Source organism: Ceratotherium simum, chromosome 1, assembly GCF_057802395.1.
Source record: "Ceratotherium simum simum isolate JZ-2026a chromosome 1, ASM5780239v1, whole genome shotgun sequence".
NCBI classification, from domain to species: Eukaryota; Metazoa; Chordata; class Mammalia; order Perissodactyla; family Rhinocerotidae; genus Ceratotherium; species Ceratotherium simum.
Window position 1 is genome coordinate 67,312,628 of NC_141900.1, and position 18,932 is coordinate 67,331,559.

Genomic DNA, 18,932 nt, shown 5'->3' on the forward strand with positions numbered 1-18,932 from the left:
TTCTCCACTTACTGGCACTGTCAGCTGGTCATTTAATCTTTCTTTTCAAATATTACATTTTATCCCTGTTACTTTAATAGTATTTTTGCATATTGAGGAGCCCTGGGACAAAGACTGATCCTACCTACTTGTTGTACCTGTAAAGAGGCAGTGTCCGTGACTCCTTAGTGAGAAAGTGAATCTAGTGAAGAAAGTTGGTCAAGAATGCTGAGGACAGGAGCAGGAGGACCATCCCACAGTGGCCAGGAACTATCAGGGCAGAGGAACTAACAGTGTGTGTGTGTGTGTGTGTGTGTGTGTGTGTGTGTGTGTCTAAGGGGTGGAGAACCAGTGGGCCGGCCAGTGGATGCCATATGCTCCCTCTGAAGATGAAAGGGTATGTTTTACCTCAGCTGGTCATGGTAGCAGCTTGAGTGGCAGTCATTTGTAAGTTCTTTAGGGCAGAGTCTTTGGCATTTATTTAATGCTGGGACCATAATTGAAATTTTAGTCACTGTAAAAGCTTAGTACCAACAAAGATCAGCCACACCTCCATGAAATACCACCTGAGTGTATTAAACCTCAGTAAAACCACATTCATTTAGACAGAGAGGAAGCTAGTAATAAAATATAAGGTATACTACAGGGTATTTTGAGATACATTAGGTTTCAAATTTAAGAGAAATTGGGGTAAAATTAAGTTGTTACTGTTGATCTTTTGTGGTAGAGGCCCTTCAAGGAAGGCCTACTTGCAGACTTATTTGGTAGCTAGCAATCCCAAACTTCTTGACCACAGTCTAACCTTCGGATGCTCTCAGAATTCCTATGGCTTGTACCAGTGTCATCGGCACTCTGTAATCTCACTGTCAGGATCTATATACTATTTTCCCTGTTGGAGTTGTCTTTTCTTTCTCCTTTGAGGACAAGGACTCCATCTTAGCACCATCTTTGCCCCCAAAGCACATAATAGGTATCTCAGACATATTTATAGAAAGATTGCCTTCCTCATAGACTGTGCCTGTGAGGACTCATGCTTGGCCAAGCTTGACATTTCTCAAAAGATCAATGTAAGTAGAATCCTAACATGTGACACTTACTTTCTGGTAATTCCTCAAAAAGACAATATATTATTGCCAGGAATTTCAATTACTGGTGGAAATTGTGGGGCTGGCACAGCCCTTGGCAGCCAGGCACTGACTAGTAGTGACTCACAAACATGGTGAAGAGGAGAGATGCCAGGAGGGATTCATTACTTCCTCCTTCCTGGCAGGAGTGAGCTGGGAACTATTCTTATTCTGGGCCTCCATTACCTGCTGCTCTGATATAATGCTGTGGCATTTAGCCTTTTCTTTACTCAATGGTCAGGCTGAGTTCTTACCTGTCATACTGAGGCAGCAGAGAATGTATTGCTGATCCAGGGGTTCCCCCCTGACCCCTTCTGCTCTCTGACCTCTTTCTTACCCCTTAAGGGGTGGCTAAAGTTAAGTCTAGAGATTATCATCATCATGATTCTAGGCTCAAAGACAGAAATAAATGGAAAACTCCCTTTACTAGCTTATACAACCCTTAGCACAGTGCCCCAGGCAATCAGACTCGGGTGACTGGCTATTGATTAAGATGAGATCCACCCTAATCTAGGCAGAGCAACCAAACCCTGAGGCTGGTCCAACACTAACCTTCTTCACTGCTGGTTCATGTTTGATGGGAATGAAGAAGATCCAAAGATTGGATTGAGAGTGAGAGCAGAACAGAGACAACGTGAGGGCAGCAGGTGTCTCTTCAAGCCTCTCATTCTAAGTGAGTTATGAGTCTGCCAAAGGAGGAATGGGGATGCTGAGTAAATCCCGCCTACTTCCCTGGTCTGTCTAGGAAGGACCCTGATGCTTCGTTGAGGAGTTTATAATTTATTTCCCATGACAACCAGGCAGCAGGGATAATTTAGGATATGAATAATAACTTAAAAACATTAAACAAATTTTAGATAGTTTCAGCTTTCTCTCTAATTGGACTTTTTTTTCAAACCAGGGTTGTTTATGTAGAACAAACTTGTTCCCCCTTTTCCTTCTTCCCTTGTGTGCTGTGAAATGCTAGTGCATGGTTAGTGGCTGCCGAGAGGCCATTTAAGGACAAGGCTAAGCCTGGAGCACGGTTTCCCAACCTTGGCACTATTGACATTCTTGATTGTAGGGGGTTGGCCTGTGCAGTGTATGATGTTTAGGGACATCCCTGGATTCTATCCACTAGGTGCTAGTAGCACCCCCTCTCCAGTTGCGATTACTGGTGAGGGTGGGTGGGTTGCCCCTGGATGAGAGCCACTGGCCTAGAGAATCCACCAAAGGGATCGATGAGTCCCGCAATCACCTTTTTCCCTACCCTTTCTCCCTTCCAAATTGCATGGAGTCGTTATTACATACTGGCGTTGAGTCAAGTGAATTGTGTGGCATGTCTGAACTTGTGGAGGCAGTCTAACCGGAGTTCATGGAAAGAGAATAGGATTGGAAGTCAGAAAACCTAAAGTCAAGTCCCTAATGGTGTGACAGAGTAAATTGGGAGCACATCTCCCCTGCCTCCAACTTCCCTTCCCCAAGCATTTCTTAGCACGTGAGAAATCTAGGAATCTGAAAACATCTGTTGGGGGAACTGAAATTTTCATCCACGGTGGGATAAGTCAAAGAGACATTCTCAGCCCAAGTGGTTGTCCTTTATGTGTCCAAGGCAGCCCAGAATGGAGTCAAGTTCTCCTCTGTGTGGTCACGTTGTCACTTCTAAGGGGCACGTGTCAAAGCCGGGTGAACAGGAGGAATGTGCTTTCCTCATGCAAGGCTGGACAGTGTTCTGCTTGGATAAGAATAACGTTTGCGGCACACTTGGTAACTGAAGAGGAAAATGACTTCAATCTTGTTGGTGGGGAGCCTGGAATGTGGGTGTTTACAATTGTCCCCCCAGTGAAGGGACCAGAAACATTTGAGAACCAGTTAAAGGGACCCTGATCTTTTCTTGTGTGGGGAGGGGTGAAACTTCCTGAGGGAGGCTAAAAAGGGACTGTAGGAGGAGAAAAAGAGGAGATGGAAAAGCTACAGAGAAGTTATATATGCAGAGGAAAGCTCTCCACCCCGCCCCCTGAGAAGGGCACTGAGGAAGGAGTTTCAGATCTTCCTCCTTCGAATTGCTCACCTGACTCAGTAGAAACTGCTTGGACCTCCAGCACACTTGAGCTTGGGTTGGTCTAAGGAGGTGGCTATGGCAATACCAGGGAAGGGGCAGCCCCTTTCCATGAGAGACTGGCACAGGTGCTGTGGATGTGGGGCAGAGGGGAGCTTACCAGGCCTCTCCTTGTAGATATCTGTCAGAGAGGACTGAGGCCAGCGCTCCCTACCTCCCTTCCCTGCTTAATTTTCTCTAGTAACACTTACCATCCCTGACACACTTTTGGAGTCTTTCTCCCACTGCAATATAAGCCTATGTTGGCAGAGACTTTTGACTATTGTGTTCACTGATGGTTACCCAGTGCCTAGACAGTGCCTGGCATATAACAAATATTTTTTGAAAGGATATTCTCCCCTGAAACACAGAAAGAGAGCCTTGCTACACCCAGCTTACATACACAACAAGCTCTGCAACATTTGACAAGCTACCTAACCTCTCTGAGCCTTTGTTTTTTCTTCTATAAAATGGAATTAATGAAAACATCTATCTCACAGGATTGTTTTAAGGATTATCATGGCAGCCCTTCCTAATGTGAGTTACTACTACTTTTACAATGTTTGTAAGGAACTTTAAAAGCATTTCAGAGCCAAGGGCTCCAAGAGAATGTAGAAGCAGGGAGCAAGCCCACTGGAAGACCGTGTTCTATAGAATTCTGAATGGCTACCAGGGGGCACTCACCATTGAGGTTTGGAGAAATCCTTCCCTTTGACTCAGGGCTTTCCATCTCTTGTTTGGGCTTCATTGGCTTATTCTAGATTTCACCTTCACTTAAAGGAGTTTCCCAACTCAAACTCTTAGCTTCCAATTTGTCTTCATTAAATACTTCTGCCCTTTCTGACTTTGAATATGGTTCTGCCCACCTTTGGATACTGATCTTTAGATCTTGTACCTCGGTGCTCTTCCCTTCATCCATTCTGACCTACGTACTGTGGTGCATTTTAGGTGCATTCTTATACAGTTTGAACTACATAAATGTGGACCATGTATACATTAACATTATTAAAGAGTATAAGTATCTTCAAACTGATACCGAGAGGATGATATCTGCTGTGCAAATTATCCCAGAGAAAGGTTCCATCTGGTAAGCCGTATAAAATAACGTGGCTGCCATTTGGCAAGTGAGAATTTAGATACTGCAGAGTCTGCATGACTTTGGAGTACAATTTCTTGGGAGTGGTCATTTCTGGAACTGGATCATTCTTTCTGTTGGTAAAAGAAACAGAAAGTAGATTATAAGGATAGATGCATGCAAGTACAAGATACCCCCCCCCCACACACACACAATGTAGTGGTTATTGGTGCTATTTGCAAAATATTTCTGGCTTCCTGACTCCCTTGTGGTTGGGTGGGCCATGCGACTGGTCTGGCCTATTAGGTCTGAGCAGAAGTGATGTGTGTCATGTTGCATGGTATGAGAGCTTCTACAATGCTCTTTTTCTTTGCCATGGGTCTGGGCAATGTTCTAGATAGCAGTCGCTTCATGAATCTGAGTCCTGGAACAGAGCCCCATGGTAATCCCTGATGGACAATGTAGTGTGAGTAAATGTTGCTTTATGCTACTAAGATTTTAGGGGATGTTTATTCCTGCAGCATAACCTCACCTATCTTGACTGACAAACACAGTTAATGGGAATCAAAGAAATCTGGTATTGTTTATTATTTGTTTGACACTTTGAGATCTGCAACTTGGTCTTTAAAACTTTTCACATATATCACAGTTAGGGAAACAGAATTTCACTGAGAAATGAAGCGACATTATGTGTCCACACTACATCCCTCCTTTCTACACTAAATTTGAATTTTCATGAATTTCCTGATAGACCGCTATTCCAGGCTATACCCTTGCAATGACATCTGCCAATAGGCAATTCCAATTTGCATCATTGCTTTTCTCTGTAGTAGTGTTTGTGCTCTATAGAGTGTATTTGAAATTTTAAATAATATTTTTCTCTTCCTGTTTCATGAAAGTTAGTGAAAACAGAAAAAGAAAGTGATGAAAGAAAGAGCATAGGCCTAAAATCAAAGAATTTAAGACAAAGATAGAAATCAGAAGTGAACTGAAAGTAGCAAACCTTTAGCTTTAATCAGACATTTATTGCATTTAAGCTAGTTGACTTATCTTCATTTGGTTTGGAAAAGAACAAAAGTAAGAAATGTACAAAATACTAAAAATACATTATTGAAAGTTCCATTTACATTAATCTTTCTTTCTTTCCTTCCTTCGTTCCTTCCTTCTTTCTTTCTGTCTTTCTTTCAAGTTATGTTTAAAAGGAAAGGTGTAAATAGGGGTGCCAGAATATTTTTTGGATTTAATATAAGTCTATTATTGCTCATTTTTTGCACAGTTAACTTTTTTACACACTTTCAGGAACTCATCAAGTTTGAATTAAGATACTAACCTGCATTAACCTGGGAGTAGAATATAGAATTCTCTAAGATTTTCATCTACTCTTTAGGCTTTAAACAGCCTGCTGTTAACCTAAGTGGAATAATACTATAAGTTATTTTCTATTTTGAGTCCCTAAAACTCCATATTTGCCTAATGATCCTGTAGTAGGTTGAATACTCTCCATCAGAATATGACCTTATTTGGAAAAGGAGTCTTTGCAGATGTAATCAGCTAAGTTAAGATGAGGTCATAGTGGATTAGGGTGGACCCTAAATTCAATAACTCCTATCATTATAAGAAGAGGAGGGGGCACACAGACGCACTCACAGGGAAGAAGGCCACGTGAGGCTGGAAGCAGAGGTTGGAGTTTTACAGCCGCAAGCCAGGAAATTCTGAGGCTTGCCAGGAGCCACCAGAAGTGTGAAAAGACAAGGAAAGAAAGACTTCTCCCTAGACCCTTCAGAGGGAGCATGGCCCTGCTGACACCTTGATTTTGGACTTCTAGCCTCCAGAACTGTGAGAGAATAAATTTCTGTTGTTCAAAGTCACCCAGTTGGTGGTACTTTGTTACAGTAGCCCTCGGGAACTTAATATGGATCCCAAACCAGAAGAGTAAGTCCATTGCTCACAGGCTGGGCCCAAGGCATGGGTGACATGGGAAGAGGGGACAGAAAGAAGCCCCCAGGTGTATCCGTTATTCTCACTTTTAAGGGAGCTCCTAAATGGACATTGGCACTGTCATTTTGGAGACAATTTTTAAAAATGTATGAAAATTTGAAGTTGGCGTAACTTTTGACCTTGAAATTTCACTTTGAGGAAGTTGTCCTATTGTAACACTTCCATAGAGGTGCAAAAATATACATACAAGTATTGCAACATTGCTTGGAATAGTGTAAAACTGGAAAAAGCTAAAAAGCCTGGCTACATAAATTGTAGTACATCCATGTAGTAGAACACTATACAGCCATTAAAAAGAATGAAGTAACTAAATAGAGGGGATGGTTGCATGGCATTCTGAATGTACTAAACGCCACTGAATTGTTCACTTTAAAATGGTTAATTTTACATGATGTGACTTTTACCTCAATAAAATAAAAAAAATTTAAAAAGAATGAAGTAATCTGTATGTATTAGCACGGAAAACATTGCTAAAAAGTATTGTTGATTGAAAAGAACAAATTGCAGAGCAGTAAACATAATATTATTTCATTTCAATGAATATTAACGTATGTAAATTAGAATTTGCATAGAAAAAATACGGATGCAAATACATCGAACTGTCTCAATTGGTTGGCTTGGAGCAGGATGGTGGGGGGTGGTAGGGAGTAATTATGGGGAAACTTGCACTTTCTAAGCCTTGAATTATTTGAACTTTTCACAACAGATGTTATTTTGTAGCCAGAGAAACAATAAAAATAAGACAGATTCTTGTATCATTTTCATCCTTTCTAAAGGGAGGGGGAAGAAAACTGGACTCTGCCTGAGTTTTAATGAGATGGACAGAAAATGTTGTAATTTTATGTCATTTCCCCTCCACCTATTTCACTTAGTCAAACAAAATCACTTCCCAAATTGCTGCTACCCAGCAGGCGACAGGCTGACCACGGGTGTGCAGATCACACAGGCCAATGTGTGACAAGCAACATGTACCCCCACAGAGGAAACTGTGGGGCAAGTCTGATGTTTGGGGCAGCCAGTAGGCTGTTAGTTGTGGTTGGTGTACATGCTTCCACACTGTGTAACGAGTTGCTTGGACACTTCTAAAAAAGGAAAAAGAAAGAAAGAAAAAAAATGCCCTATTTTATAAAACCCCAGCATGTAGAACAGAATACTAATTTCATGTTTTTTGTTACCCTGGAAAGAAACAGACTACTTTATGATAAAAATCTCCCTAACCTGCATAAAAAGCTCTCCCAAGGACTTAAGAATAGGTTGCCTTCCTATTAGGGGCAGAAGGCTGGGTAAGGGCTTTGGCTCGACTTGCATATGCACAGAAGCACTGGAAGGATCCTAGTTTGTGAAAGGGATTCAGGCTGCCTTGTGGGTTTTTTCAGACCAAGAGAACCCACCCAGAGTAAGCAAGTTTTATGTTTACTGTGTGTTTGGAGTATGACAGCAGGGGTGAAACCAAAGTAGGTTGGGTGTCTATATCCTGTCATCGTCTGTCATTGGTAAAGCTGGCACACACTACCTGTTAACTTTTGCCTTGGCATCTCATTTTTTTCTCTCCTACTGATGCATTAGCATTTTGGCACAAAGCAATTAGCTGAGCTAAGCCTCTCCAACCACATAAAGGCAAGATGAGTTAAGATGGAGTGAAGTCTCCCAAACTCCCTATTTAATGATTATTTTTTGGTTAGAGACACCACACTGATAATAATACAGAATCTGAGCTAATTTGTGCTTATGAAAGAGTACCCTGCAAATTAGCAAAGAATAACCAAAATGGCTAGTTACGAAGTAAAATCAAAATGGAAGCCTCGATGTTGCTAACGGAACATTCTCCAGTCAGCTTTGCTTTATTGTGGACAGCAACATAATTGGATGCCATAGAAGGTGCCTTTGGACTCTGACCCTGGAAAATTCTCAATGTGATTTTGATCTGTGTACTCTTTCACTTCTGTTGGTTTTTGAAGGGACTTAGGACTAGTATTTTGGAGATCAAAGAGTCCCAGTGGTTTGGGAAACATCTCCTAGGCCTTCTCTGACATGAGTCAAAGTCTGAAAGAGCTGAGCTGAAAGTGTCTAACCTTTTTCCACCCAGGGGTCAGATCCACTTTGCCTTCTATCCCAGGTTTGCCTGTCCACCCTAGTGTCCCGCGTCCCTCCTCACACACCGAAAAGCTCACACCAGTTTCTCAGATGGAGGTGACGGGTTGGGGGTGCTGAGCTTACAGAGGAGAAATTTGAGAACCAGCATGGGGGACATGATGCTTATGCCAGGGAAAATAACAAGAGAGAAGTTGTTGCCCATCGCCACGCTCTCATGCATGTCAGGAACACATGGTCGGGCCCAGAACAGATAAAGAGCCTCACCTCTTGGGTGGCTCAGAGCCTGTCCTTGTCCTAATGAATTGTGTCTGGTCATGCAAAATAAGCCTCATGACGTGGGTGCAGGGCCAGCCGTGATCACTTTATTACCCTGGCAGGTATTCCAGCCCAATTTCACCTAGTTGATGCCAGAGAGATGTGCCACCTCTCAAGGAAGAAGGCAAGCAGCCTCTGCGGAAAAGCTTTCCCAGAACCAGAACTAAAGGTCAGAGACTTCTCATCATTGGGTGCTCAGACCTCCCCCACAGCTGGCATTTGAGTTCTTGAAACATCCAGGAAGTAGAGTTAGCCCTTTACTTCAGGCCTCCCACCCAACCCTCTTGAAGGGACATCTTGACACAGACTGGGAATGGGCTGGGGACTCACTGGGCCCATGTTACCACATGCATAGACATCCTGGGTCCCTTGTAAGTAGCTCTGCCCTGGAATATGCTGGCTTCTTGGGAAACTCCGTATCATTCCCTTGAGCACCCATGCCTCAACCGAGGAGGCCAGGAGAGACAATTCCTCTGAGCAGCAGGAGTTGTGTCCATTTCCCTCCCTGCTGGTTTTTCTACCGTTTGATTGGATGGAATGGCTTGTTTCCCGGCAGACCAGGCTCCTTGCGGCCTGTGACCCGTCACCACCTTGGCTTAATGCAGTAATGATCAGCTGCCCTGGGTGACATCCAAAACATTGGCATTGCAGAAAAAAAGCTTGGGGACCGGGGACACAGACAACCTCTATGGGGTGGTCCTGGCTCTCTCCATTAGGTGAAAAATTTGCAATTTATAATTTCTAGGTCCACTATAAAAAACGGAACCATGTCAATTTATGTGGCTAGTGCCAGATGCTTTTGTAATTCTATCACATTTCCAGTGATTACAATGCGCTTTTCTGGGCTGTCATGTTGGGATTCTGGGGAAGAGCTCTTATCACCCTTTATGATTTGAGGCTATTAAGAGCCATTCCCATTTCCCATTGCTGCCCCTGTTACCCAAGGTTCTGCTGCTATAGGTCACTCACATTTGCCCTGATTCCAGGAAATTCTCTCCTCCTTATCACTCACATTCCATAGCTTTTGCGGACATAATAGGAAAGGCCCAAGGAAGCTGGGTTAGCTTAGGCCAAATCAAGTTGAGTTACAATGAGAAAGCTAGAGTCGTCTATATTATTTTTCTCCTTGAATTCTGGATGCTAAAAGCTATCTTCCAATCATGACCTTCATTCATTGAGTAACTACATGTGTTTATAGAATTGAGAAAGAAGCACATGGCTGCATTATTTCAGTAGAGCTAGCATCATTGTAAAAAAAGAAAAGAAGAAAGTCAAGCAAATATCCCCAAACATGTTCCAGGACAGACTAATTATGCAACTCGTTGCTGGCTTGAGCTTTTTATGAAATCACTTTGCTCATTTTGGGTTATCTGCTCCACCTTGATGTCCTGGCAGATGGGGAGGTAGAGTTGCCATCTGTCTCTATTTTTCTAACCCCTCCACAGGACGTTGCAAAGTGGGCACCGCAGGGACATCCCACACTGCCAACTCCATTCTTTCACCCAAATGCTTGCTGCTTCTCTGCCCAGATCCCCGGTGTGGGGAGAGCCTGGCCCAGGTCTCCGGCGGATGTCTGCCTGCCCTTTGGCTCTTTAGAAAAGGAAAAGTAGGGTTGGGCTGGAGGGGCCTCTAGCTAAGCAGGTTCTGCTGGAAAAGTGCAGTTTTAGAGATTCTGGCTGTTGCAGTCAAAGCCTCTTTCTGCAGATGTTCTTCACTCAGTATAACCAGTTTGCTATCTGCCCCCTCCAGGGGAACACGATCCAGAGGCTGGAGGGGCACTGGTGGATCTGACCATAGGTTTTTTTTGTTTTGTGATAGGGCTGGGGCCTGAAGCTCAATGCTTCTCCTTCCATAAGCTCCTTGAGGTCAGGGACTGTGGCCTCTTTGTCATTGTATCTCAGAGCCTGGCACAGCATTTGGTACAGCATGGGTGGTCAATACACACTTTTTAAAAGTGAATGAGTAAAAGAAAGCAAATAAAAGAAATGTGGACTGTAGAAAGAGCCAGAATTTAGTCAGAGAACCTGGCTTGGCTCTCAGGTTTGCTTTTCTTTTCTTTTTTTTTTTTTTTTTAATAATTTTATTTATTTATTTTCCCCCCAAAGCCCCAGTAGATAGTTGTATGTCATAGCTGCACATCCTTCTAGTTGCTGTATGTGGGACGCGGCCTCAGCATGGCCAGAGAAGCGGTGCGTCGGTGTGCGCCCGGGATCCGAACCCGGGCCGCCAGCAGCGGAACGTGCTCACTTAACCGCTAAGCCACGGGGCCAGCCCTCAGGTTTGCTTTTCAATAGCAGTATAAGCAAGTTCCTTATCCTTGCCTAACCTCAGTCTCCTCATCTGTAAAATGGGGACAATCATACTTGCCTCTTAGGGCTATTGTGGGGAGGAGATGATATAGAGAGTGGTGTGGCTCTTGGCTTATGGAAAGTTTTGGAGTGTTTGCCACTTACCAGAGAGTTCCAGAGGCTCATCACTGAGGTTGGGACTTGAGTTGCCAGCATGTAGCCTTGGCAGACTTGGGGTTCTGGGGAGAGCAGTAAACCAGCCTAGGGGGTGCCAAGGCAGGATCTGGAACATCAGCATCTCTGAATCAAGGTGTAGTCTTTCTCTGAATCTCCTGCCCTGAATTCACGTCACTGATTAGGTCTACAACTTCTTCACCATAAGAGTTCTAGGACTTCGTGAGGGTATCCTTTAGGGTAAACACACTTTAATAATACTGAACTGTGTTTTTAGCACAGGCTTAGAGAGCTTTGTGAGTGAAGTACGGGAAAACAAAGGGTAGGCAGGGAGCAGGATGGTCTACTTCTAGTACCACTTGGGCTGGAGTCTGGCTATGCCATTAATCAATTAATCAGGCAAGCCACGTGACCTCTCTTGGCTTTGCTTTTCTGTTTTCTAAATGGTGGGTGGATGGCTACTGCAGAGTTGTTCTAGATCTGATCTCAACTTTTTTTTTCTTTTTGGCCATGATCACAGGACAGATGGCATTCACATGTGCAGTGTATTCTTAGGGGTACACACAGATTTTGAGAAAGCTTCCAAAATGTTGTGGCGGAACTAAGGCATTCAACATTTTGAAATCACTGCTGATATTAGCGGTTTAGCCAGTCCTAGTGGTCTAGTGGTTAACATTTGGTGCTGTCACTGCCCCAGTCAGGGAACCACATCCCAGATTGTGGAAGCTGCATGTTGCTGTGATGCTGGAAACTATGCCATCAGTATTTCAAATAACCGCAGGGTCACCCATGGTGGACAGGTTTCAGCAGAGCGTCCAGACTAAGACAGACAAGGAAGAAGGACCTGGCCACCTACTTCTAGAAAAAATGGCCATGAAAACCCCATGAATAGCAGTGGAGCCTTGGATATAGCCTCTGATATAGCCTTGGAAGGCGAGAGGATGACCCAAAAAGACTGGACAGGGTTCTGCTGTGCTGGGCACACGGTTGCTAGGAGTTGGAATCGACATGACGGCACTAACAACAAATTAGCAGTTTAGCAAAACTGCTTTCTTACTATGGGCTATGGGCATAAATAGGATTAGCCGTGAATTATGTGCAGTTTCTTTGCAAATGCTCTAAGTCTATGCTCTCTCCACCACACAAGTACGCATGTCAGAATATGAGGGAGGAAGCTGTTCTTACGGGGTAGCCGTGATTCTGCCTTATTTTATTTAAAAAGTCATGATTCTCAGTCTTGGATTCTTGGCTAGTAGTAGCATATTTCTTGTGATACAATTCAGAACTGATCATGACACACCCATTTGTTGTGAATCAGAGCAAAGAATTAATGGATTGGATATTTTTAAAAGGGTCTTTTAGTTTCACAGGTTGGTTCCGTGGATTTCACATGTGTCTAGGACTTGCTAAGATAGAGAAATTCAATTCAACAGCAGGCTAGTGGAGTGGGGTGGAGCGGAGTGGAGTGGAGAAGAGGGGAAACCCAGAGCCAAAGAATTTTCAAAACCTTCTTTCTCAATAACTCACCCGTTGCAGACATCATTTCCAATCATGGCATATATGACGATGGCTGGATGGTCCAACAGTTGGTTCCTAGACAAACTGAGAAGCCATAGATGGAATCTAAATGTCAAACACTTGGAAAATCAGCGTTTTAACCATCACAGGCTGAGCCTGTGAAAGAATCTTTGTGTGATCACCCTCTTAGTAACTTTTTGCTGTTTTTCTTTCATTCCAGCATCATCATTTCCCTCTTTCTTTTCTATAATCTTTAACCTACTTCCCTATTAGGGAAAGACCACATAAATGCATAGAATTGAAGAGTAGATTGAAATCACCAGTAGGGGGACATGCTACCATCTTCTTAGCATCATTCACAGCATTTGTCATTGAGAAACACAGGTGAGTTACCTGGGTTATTTATGTCCAGATTCGTAGGACATCCTGACAGCTGTGGGCCTGTAGTCAACTTTGAAAAATCAAGGGTTTCCCACGGTTTCCATTCTGGGCACCCAGAGCCTTGCTTCTGAATTTTAAGCCCCAAATGAGCACAAAATTGTTTTGTTGCTCATAAAGCGGGAATATGAAATTATGAAATAATCCTTTTTGTCTTTTTCAGATACTTTGGGCAGATCTAGGTTTTACCCGCTTTGTATGGATTTTTATGATCCGTCTTTAAGGACTTATGTAAATTAATCACTTCCCATGCTCACTGGCCCAAGAAGTGATAATATCCCAGTGTTTGGAGAGTAAATAACAAGCCATTGCTGCTCAGTGCAAGTGATTACGGGGCAACAACAGAGAGTTTTCATTGGTTTTTCAAAATAAGAAACCCAATTTAAAAACAACTTCTTATATCCCTCTTCCACATACCTTTCTATAAATGTCTCCAGGTTTTGGGAAGATGCACCTGAGTAATTAAGAAAATAATTAAAGTTAGTGAGTTTAATTCAACACTATCAATGACCGAGATCACGGAAGGAGCAGCGTTATTCTACAGTCAGGGTCCGTCCACACTGATGGGAATAACCACCCTGGAACTCTCCTTGATGGGTTTTCTGTTTACTTGGCATTATATTAACATAACCCTAAGTTCTTTGGATTCACAGGTCTCAAAACATTTCCTAAGCACGAATGAGTAAACTTTCTAGTACATGTGAGAAAAAGGTATATGTCTATCACGAGAGAGAAAAACTACCCAAAAGATTAAGGAATGAGTTAACAGAGGAACAGTAAAAAGGATTCTTTGGGAACTGCGAGTCTCCCCAGAGAGCCCCATTTAATCTCCTGCTGGTATTTCTGCTCACTCCTGAGGCTCCTCCTGCTGGCTGGCCTGTGCAAGGTTCAGATTGTAGAGTTGATATATTTCAACTCCTGTTACGACATGCATGACATTCCCCCTCCATCCCTGTTACCACCTGTACTGTATCTCTTATGCGAAAATTGTATTTATTGAATACTCATTTTATTGTAGACTCTCTGTTAAGCACTTATGTTATTAGTCCATTTAAGCCTTAGCACAACTGTGCGAGGTAGGCACAGTACTATTCCCATTTTATAGATGAGGCAACTGAGGCTCACTTAAGTGACTTGCCCAAAGCTACCCAACTAATAATTTGGAGAACTGAAATTCAGATCCAGTCTCTTCTGTCTGCAATGCTGAACTCTAACTCCCTGTATGACATTGCTGGGAGTCTTGAAAGAGTGAACCCAAATAGATTGACTGCTTTTTTGTCTCTTAGAGGTTGGTCTGCAGCAATAAATGAGTAAACCTCAGGTGGTGTGCAACTCAAGGGACAGGGAAGATTCTCCTGTAACTTCCAGCCTTGGAAGCTCGGGAGGCAGGTGCATTTTATGTCAGAGCCAGTGCTTGTTTTTACAGATCCACGCGGGAAAAAGGGCAGTGCGCAGCTGTGAAGGGTATGCTGGCCTACGTTCCCTTGAAGCCGTGTGACCATGCAGTGACCACCTCTTTGCCACATAGAACTAGATGCAAGCTGTATGGGCAGTGTTGATATTCTCTTGGCTGATCCAGGAGTGTTAGTACATTGAATGAATATTGCTTTATTTCCTGTTTTATCGTGTAAAATATACAACACACAAACTTTACCATTTTAACCCTCTTGAGTGCACAATTTGTGGTATTAAGTTCATTCACATTGTTGTGCAATCATCACCACTATCCATCTCCAGAACTTTTCCATCATCCCAAATTGAAGCCCTGCACGCATTAAAGAATAACTCCCCATTAACCCTTCCCCAGCCTCTGATAACACCATTCCACTTTCTGTCTCTATGAGTTGAACTATTCTAGATACCTCTTATAGGTGGAATCATACAATATTTGTCTTTTTTGTGTCTGGCTTATTTCACATAGCATAATGTTCTCAAAGTTCATCCATTTGTAGCATGTGTAAGAATTTCCTTCCTTTTAAAGGCTGAGTAATATCCTATTCTATGTATACGCCACATTTTGTTTATCTGTTCATTCATTGATGGACATTTAGGTTGTTTCCACCTTTTGGCTGTGGTGAATAGTGTTGCTATGAACCCTGGTGTGCAAGTATCTTGCTTTTAGGTCCCTGCTTTCAATTCTTTTGGGTTTACATATGCCTAATTGAAATTGCTGATCATACTATGTTTAACAGTATGATACGATACTACTACTACTACATACTACTATCGTACTACATACGACAATACTATGTTTAATTTTTTTGAGGAACCCGCCATACTGTCTTTATTCCCTTTTTGCAGTGAGGCAGGGTATTATTAAATATGCATACAAACACGCAAATTAAGAGCAGTCAGTTCATCTTGGCGTGCATACATTAATTTACCCTCTTCATTCATTTGTTGAGCACCTGCCATGTGCCTTATGTATTGTAGGGAATTAACAGATGAGTTGGACATGGCCTCTATACCTGAGGAGTAGCATCTATGGGGGTAAACACACAATCGAGTCCTGGAGAAAGGTTTAACACAAATCCAACCCCAACTTGAAAGGAGGAATATCCAATATGATTTGAGCCTATTATCTCTGCTCAGAGAAGGTGCTAGATTTTACAACATTGAGTCCTAAGCGTAGAGACTCGAAGTATTTCTTGGTATTAGATTGCTCCCCATTGTTCTCAAGAGGGAAGAGAAGGAGGGCCGCCATTGCGTGCTGACGTGGTATCTTACAGTGGTGGCTCCCTCATCTCATGGGCTGCACCCTTCACTCAGTTCTAGCTCCATGACTCTCAACTTCCCATTTTCAGTAAGATAATAAATCAGGAGGTGTTTAATTCTCACACTTTGATTTTTCTCTTAATGAGAAAAGAAAACTAACGAAAGCTCAAGCCTGAGTGGGAAAAAAAATTAAAGGACTAGGTCAGGCCAATAATTTCCTCATTATCCAGAGTAGAGCTGGGAATTTGAGGTGCAGAGCACCCACAGAGCTTGAGGAAAATGAAAATGAAAACCTGTCATGGCATGCCACATGGGTAGCCCCTCTCCCATGCCCACACCACCCACATCTCTTTGCTGCTCAGGACAAGGATGGCAGGCCAAGGGCAAACTGTTGTAGTGGATTTAAAACTAGCATTCACAAGCATCCACCCAAGGAGAGAGGACGTGCCTGTTCTTTTTCACCCAAATGTTTATTTTTTTCTGGTGGGTATTTATAATATGAGCACAGAAGTTTCTTAGCTCCAAAGTTGTTGCACCTTCCAAGATTTCCATTTCCTTTTGGAAATCTCAGTTTTATGAGATTATGTAATCAGTTTATGTAATTCCCATATCATTTTCTCTTCTTAATTCTCTTTTCCTGTTGTTCTGCTATCCTTTTGCCAACCCATCAACATTTTCTGTCTCTCTCCCTCCCAGTCTCTATTGTCTTTCTCCTCCTGCATATGGACTTATTCTCAGCTGCTGATTTTGCCACTGCTGCTGCTACCATTACAGAAAATACTTACTGAAGCAGTTGGAACTGGAAGATGTGAGCAGGAAAGAAAGATAGCCCCTAGCCTGTGGGATGTGGCAAAACAAGGTGAGCATTTGATGAGCTGGCACTACCCTTAAGAGGTCAATACTCTGGTCTCTACAATATAGTTCAAAGAAATGGAAAGATTTGACCATGAAATACGGGAATTTTATTTATTTGTCAAGGTGGTCCAATGGAGAATCTACCTGTTCCTAATTATGGAAAGAGGAGGGTCCTTAATGGCCATCAAAGTCTGAATTCTGGCTCATTCAGTCCCTTTTAAATAATGTATAGTGCATTGCAAGAAGAGAAAAAAGAGTTTCATATAGCCTCAGCATTGGTTGTCCTTCCATAAATAAATTTCAGCTTGCATTTCCACTGCTGGATCAGTGTTGACCACCGCAGAAAGTGCTTTATATTTTGGGCGTTCAAATAAACTGATACGACACTTTTAATGGTATTCTACATGAGTTTGTAACTTTTTGTGCGTGGCCCAGAATAAGTGCTCAGTCTCAAATTCTTCATGGAAAGAGATGGGGTATATTTAAATAGAATAGGTCTTCATAAATTAGTGCATTGATTCGGTAACATTTATTGAGTACTTACTATGTGCCAGGCATTGTAATGGATGCTGGGGACACATCAGTAAATAGAAAAGATATGGTCGTGTTCTTATGAAGCTTATAGTTATTAAATAAGACAGGAACATGAAGTGTTAGGGATACAGAGAAGCCCTGAAGAAGTCGTGTTAAGCAGAGAACTGAAAGAAAAGTAGGTGTTTCCTTTTTTGAAGTCCTAAGATAACAACTTGTTAATTAATTCTCAATAAAATACCTGATGCTTTTTACACAGACTCAGAAACAAATCTCCAGTTTAATGCCATCTTTGGTATAACCATCTTAATAGGACGGGGGCAGGTCCAGGTTGTGAGTTCTGAAGCTTATATGATTTGGGGGATTCTCTTTAAGGAAAAGAACACAAAACGTAACAAGGAGACCGGACATAAATGGAAGCCAGAGTGGAAAGAGACAAGGTGGTTAAATATCTTAAGTTGGTAATTTTACAAATACATATGGTCACCAGGCAAGTGAGAGGCCCTCAAGCTTCAGCATCATTAGCTTCACAACTGCCTGTCAGCACTCCTTACAGGTCACGTGTAAAGTCTTGGAGCATCAGTGCTGGGTGAGACTTGCGAGAGTGTCTGATCAGGTAACCCACTTGACAGATGAGGCCCAGAGAGGGAAAGAGACTTGCCCAAGGTCTTACAGCTAAGCAGCATCTCAGCTAGTAATCTATTTCAGATACCAATTTAATAATAGATGTTAGTAATGATTGAAACAGATGATTTTAGTTCCTATACAAGAATATGTGAATTATATTTAGTTCTTATACAAGAACTTATGAAAAGGACTATGAGGTGCATTTTAGTTTATCAACCACAAATCCACTCAAGCAAACCATGAAATGGCTCTAAGGAACTATCTGGAGCAGGAGTCACAAGCTCAGACACCTGCAGGGCCTGGCAGGTGCAATACATGTGTGAAGCCGGCTGGGCCAATTACAGATCAACCCAGTATAGAAAGAGAAGGCACTACCCAGCTCTGATGGATTTGTGCTATTCAGAATGGGGCGCCAGTGTTGTCAGGTCTTCTGATTTCACAATGGAAGTTGGAAATCTGGAAGTTTATAAAATCTCCCAATTTTTAGATGTTGACAATTAATTCAATGATTTTTAAAAATCTGCACGTGCCAAGAAACCAAAGCTGCGGGCCAAGTTTGCCCTTGACCCTGTGTTAAGGTTTATTAATTTTATTGATCATTTAAAAGATCCAGCTTTGGTTTCATTGCTTTTCGCTGTTGTTTTTCTGTTTTTGATTTTATTGGTTTCTGTTCGTTTTATTATTTCCTTCCTTCTGCTTGCTTGGATTTATTTTGTTATTTTCCTAGTTTTTTGAGGTAGGACCTTAGATTATTGATTTGAGACCTTTATTTCTTTTTTAATGTACGCATTTAATGCTATAAATTTCCCTTTAAGCACAGCGTTAGCCGTATTCCACAAACTTGATATGTTGTATTTTCATTTAGTTAAAAATATTTCTAAATTTTTTTGAGACTTCCTCTTTGACTCAGTTTGATTATTTTGTGTCAGGGCATGGATTTCTTTGGGGTTATCCTGTTTGGGCTTCACTGTTTTCTTTTGCCAAATTTGGGAATTTTTCAGCCATTATTTCTTCAAATACATTTTCTGCACTGTACTCTTTCTCCTCTCACTTGGGACTTTGATAACACAAATGCTAGACTTTTTGGTACTGTGATGTTTAATTTTATGTATCAACCTGGCTGG

The 18,932-nt window shown here is 42.3% G+C and overlaps 1 protein-coding gene across 1 annotated transcript in view; it reads right to left on the reverse strand.

The window, feature by feature from the left end:
- Positions 1–18,932, reverse strand: part of AOAH (acyloxyacyl hydrolase) — a 188,646-nt gene that overhangs the window by 22,592 nt on the left and 147,122 nt on the right. Inside the window, exons 14-16 of the mRNA XM_004418824.3 lie at positions 13,498–13,534; positions 12,652–12,726; positions 4,217–4,389 (exon numbers count right to left, since the gene is read on the reverse strand). Coding sequence (XP_004418881.1) covers positions 4,217–4,389; positions 12,652–12,726; positions 13,498–13,534 — 285 coding nt within the window. The remainder of the gene's footprint in view (positions 1–4,216; positions 4,390–12,651; positions 12,727–13,497; positions 13,535–18,932) is intronic.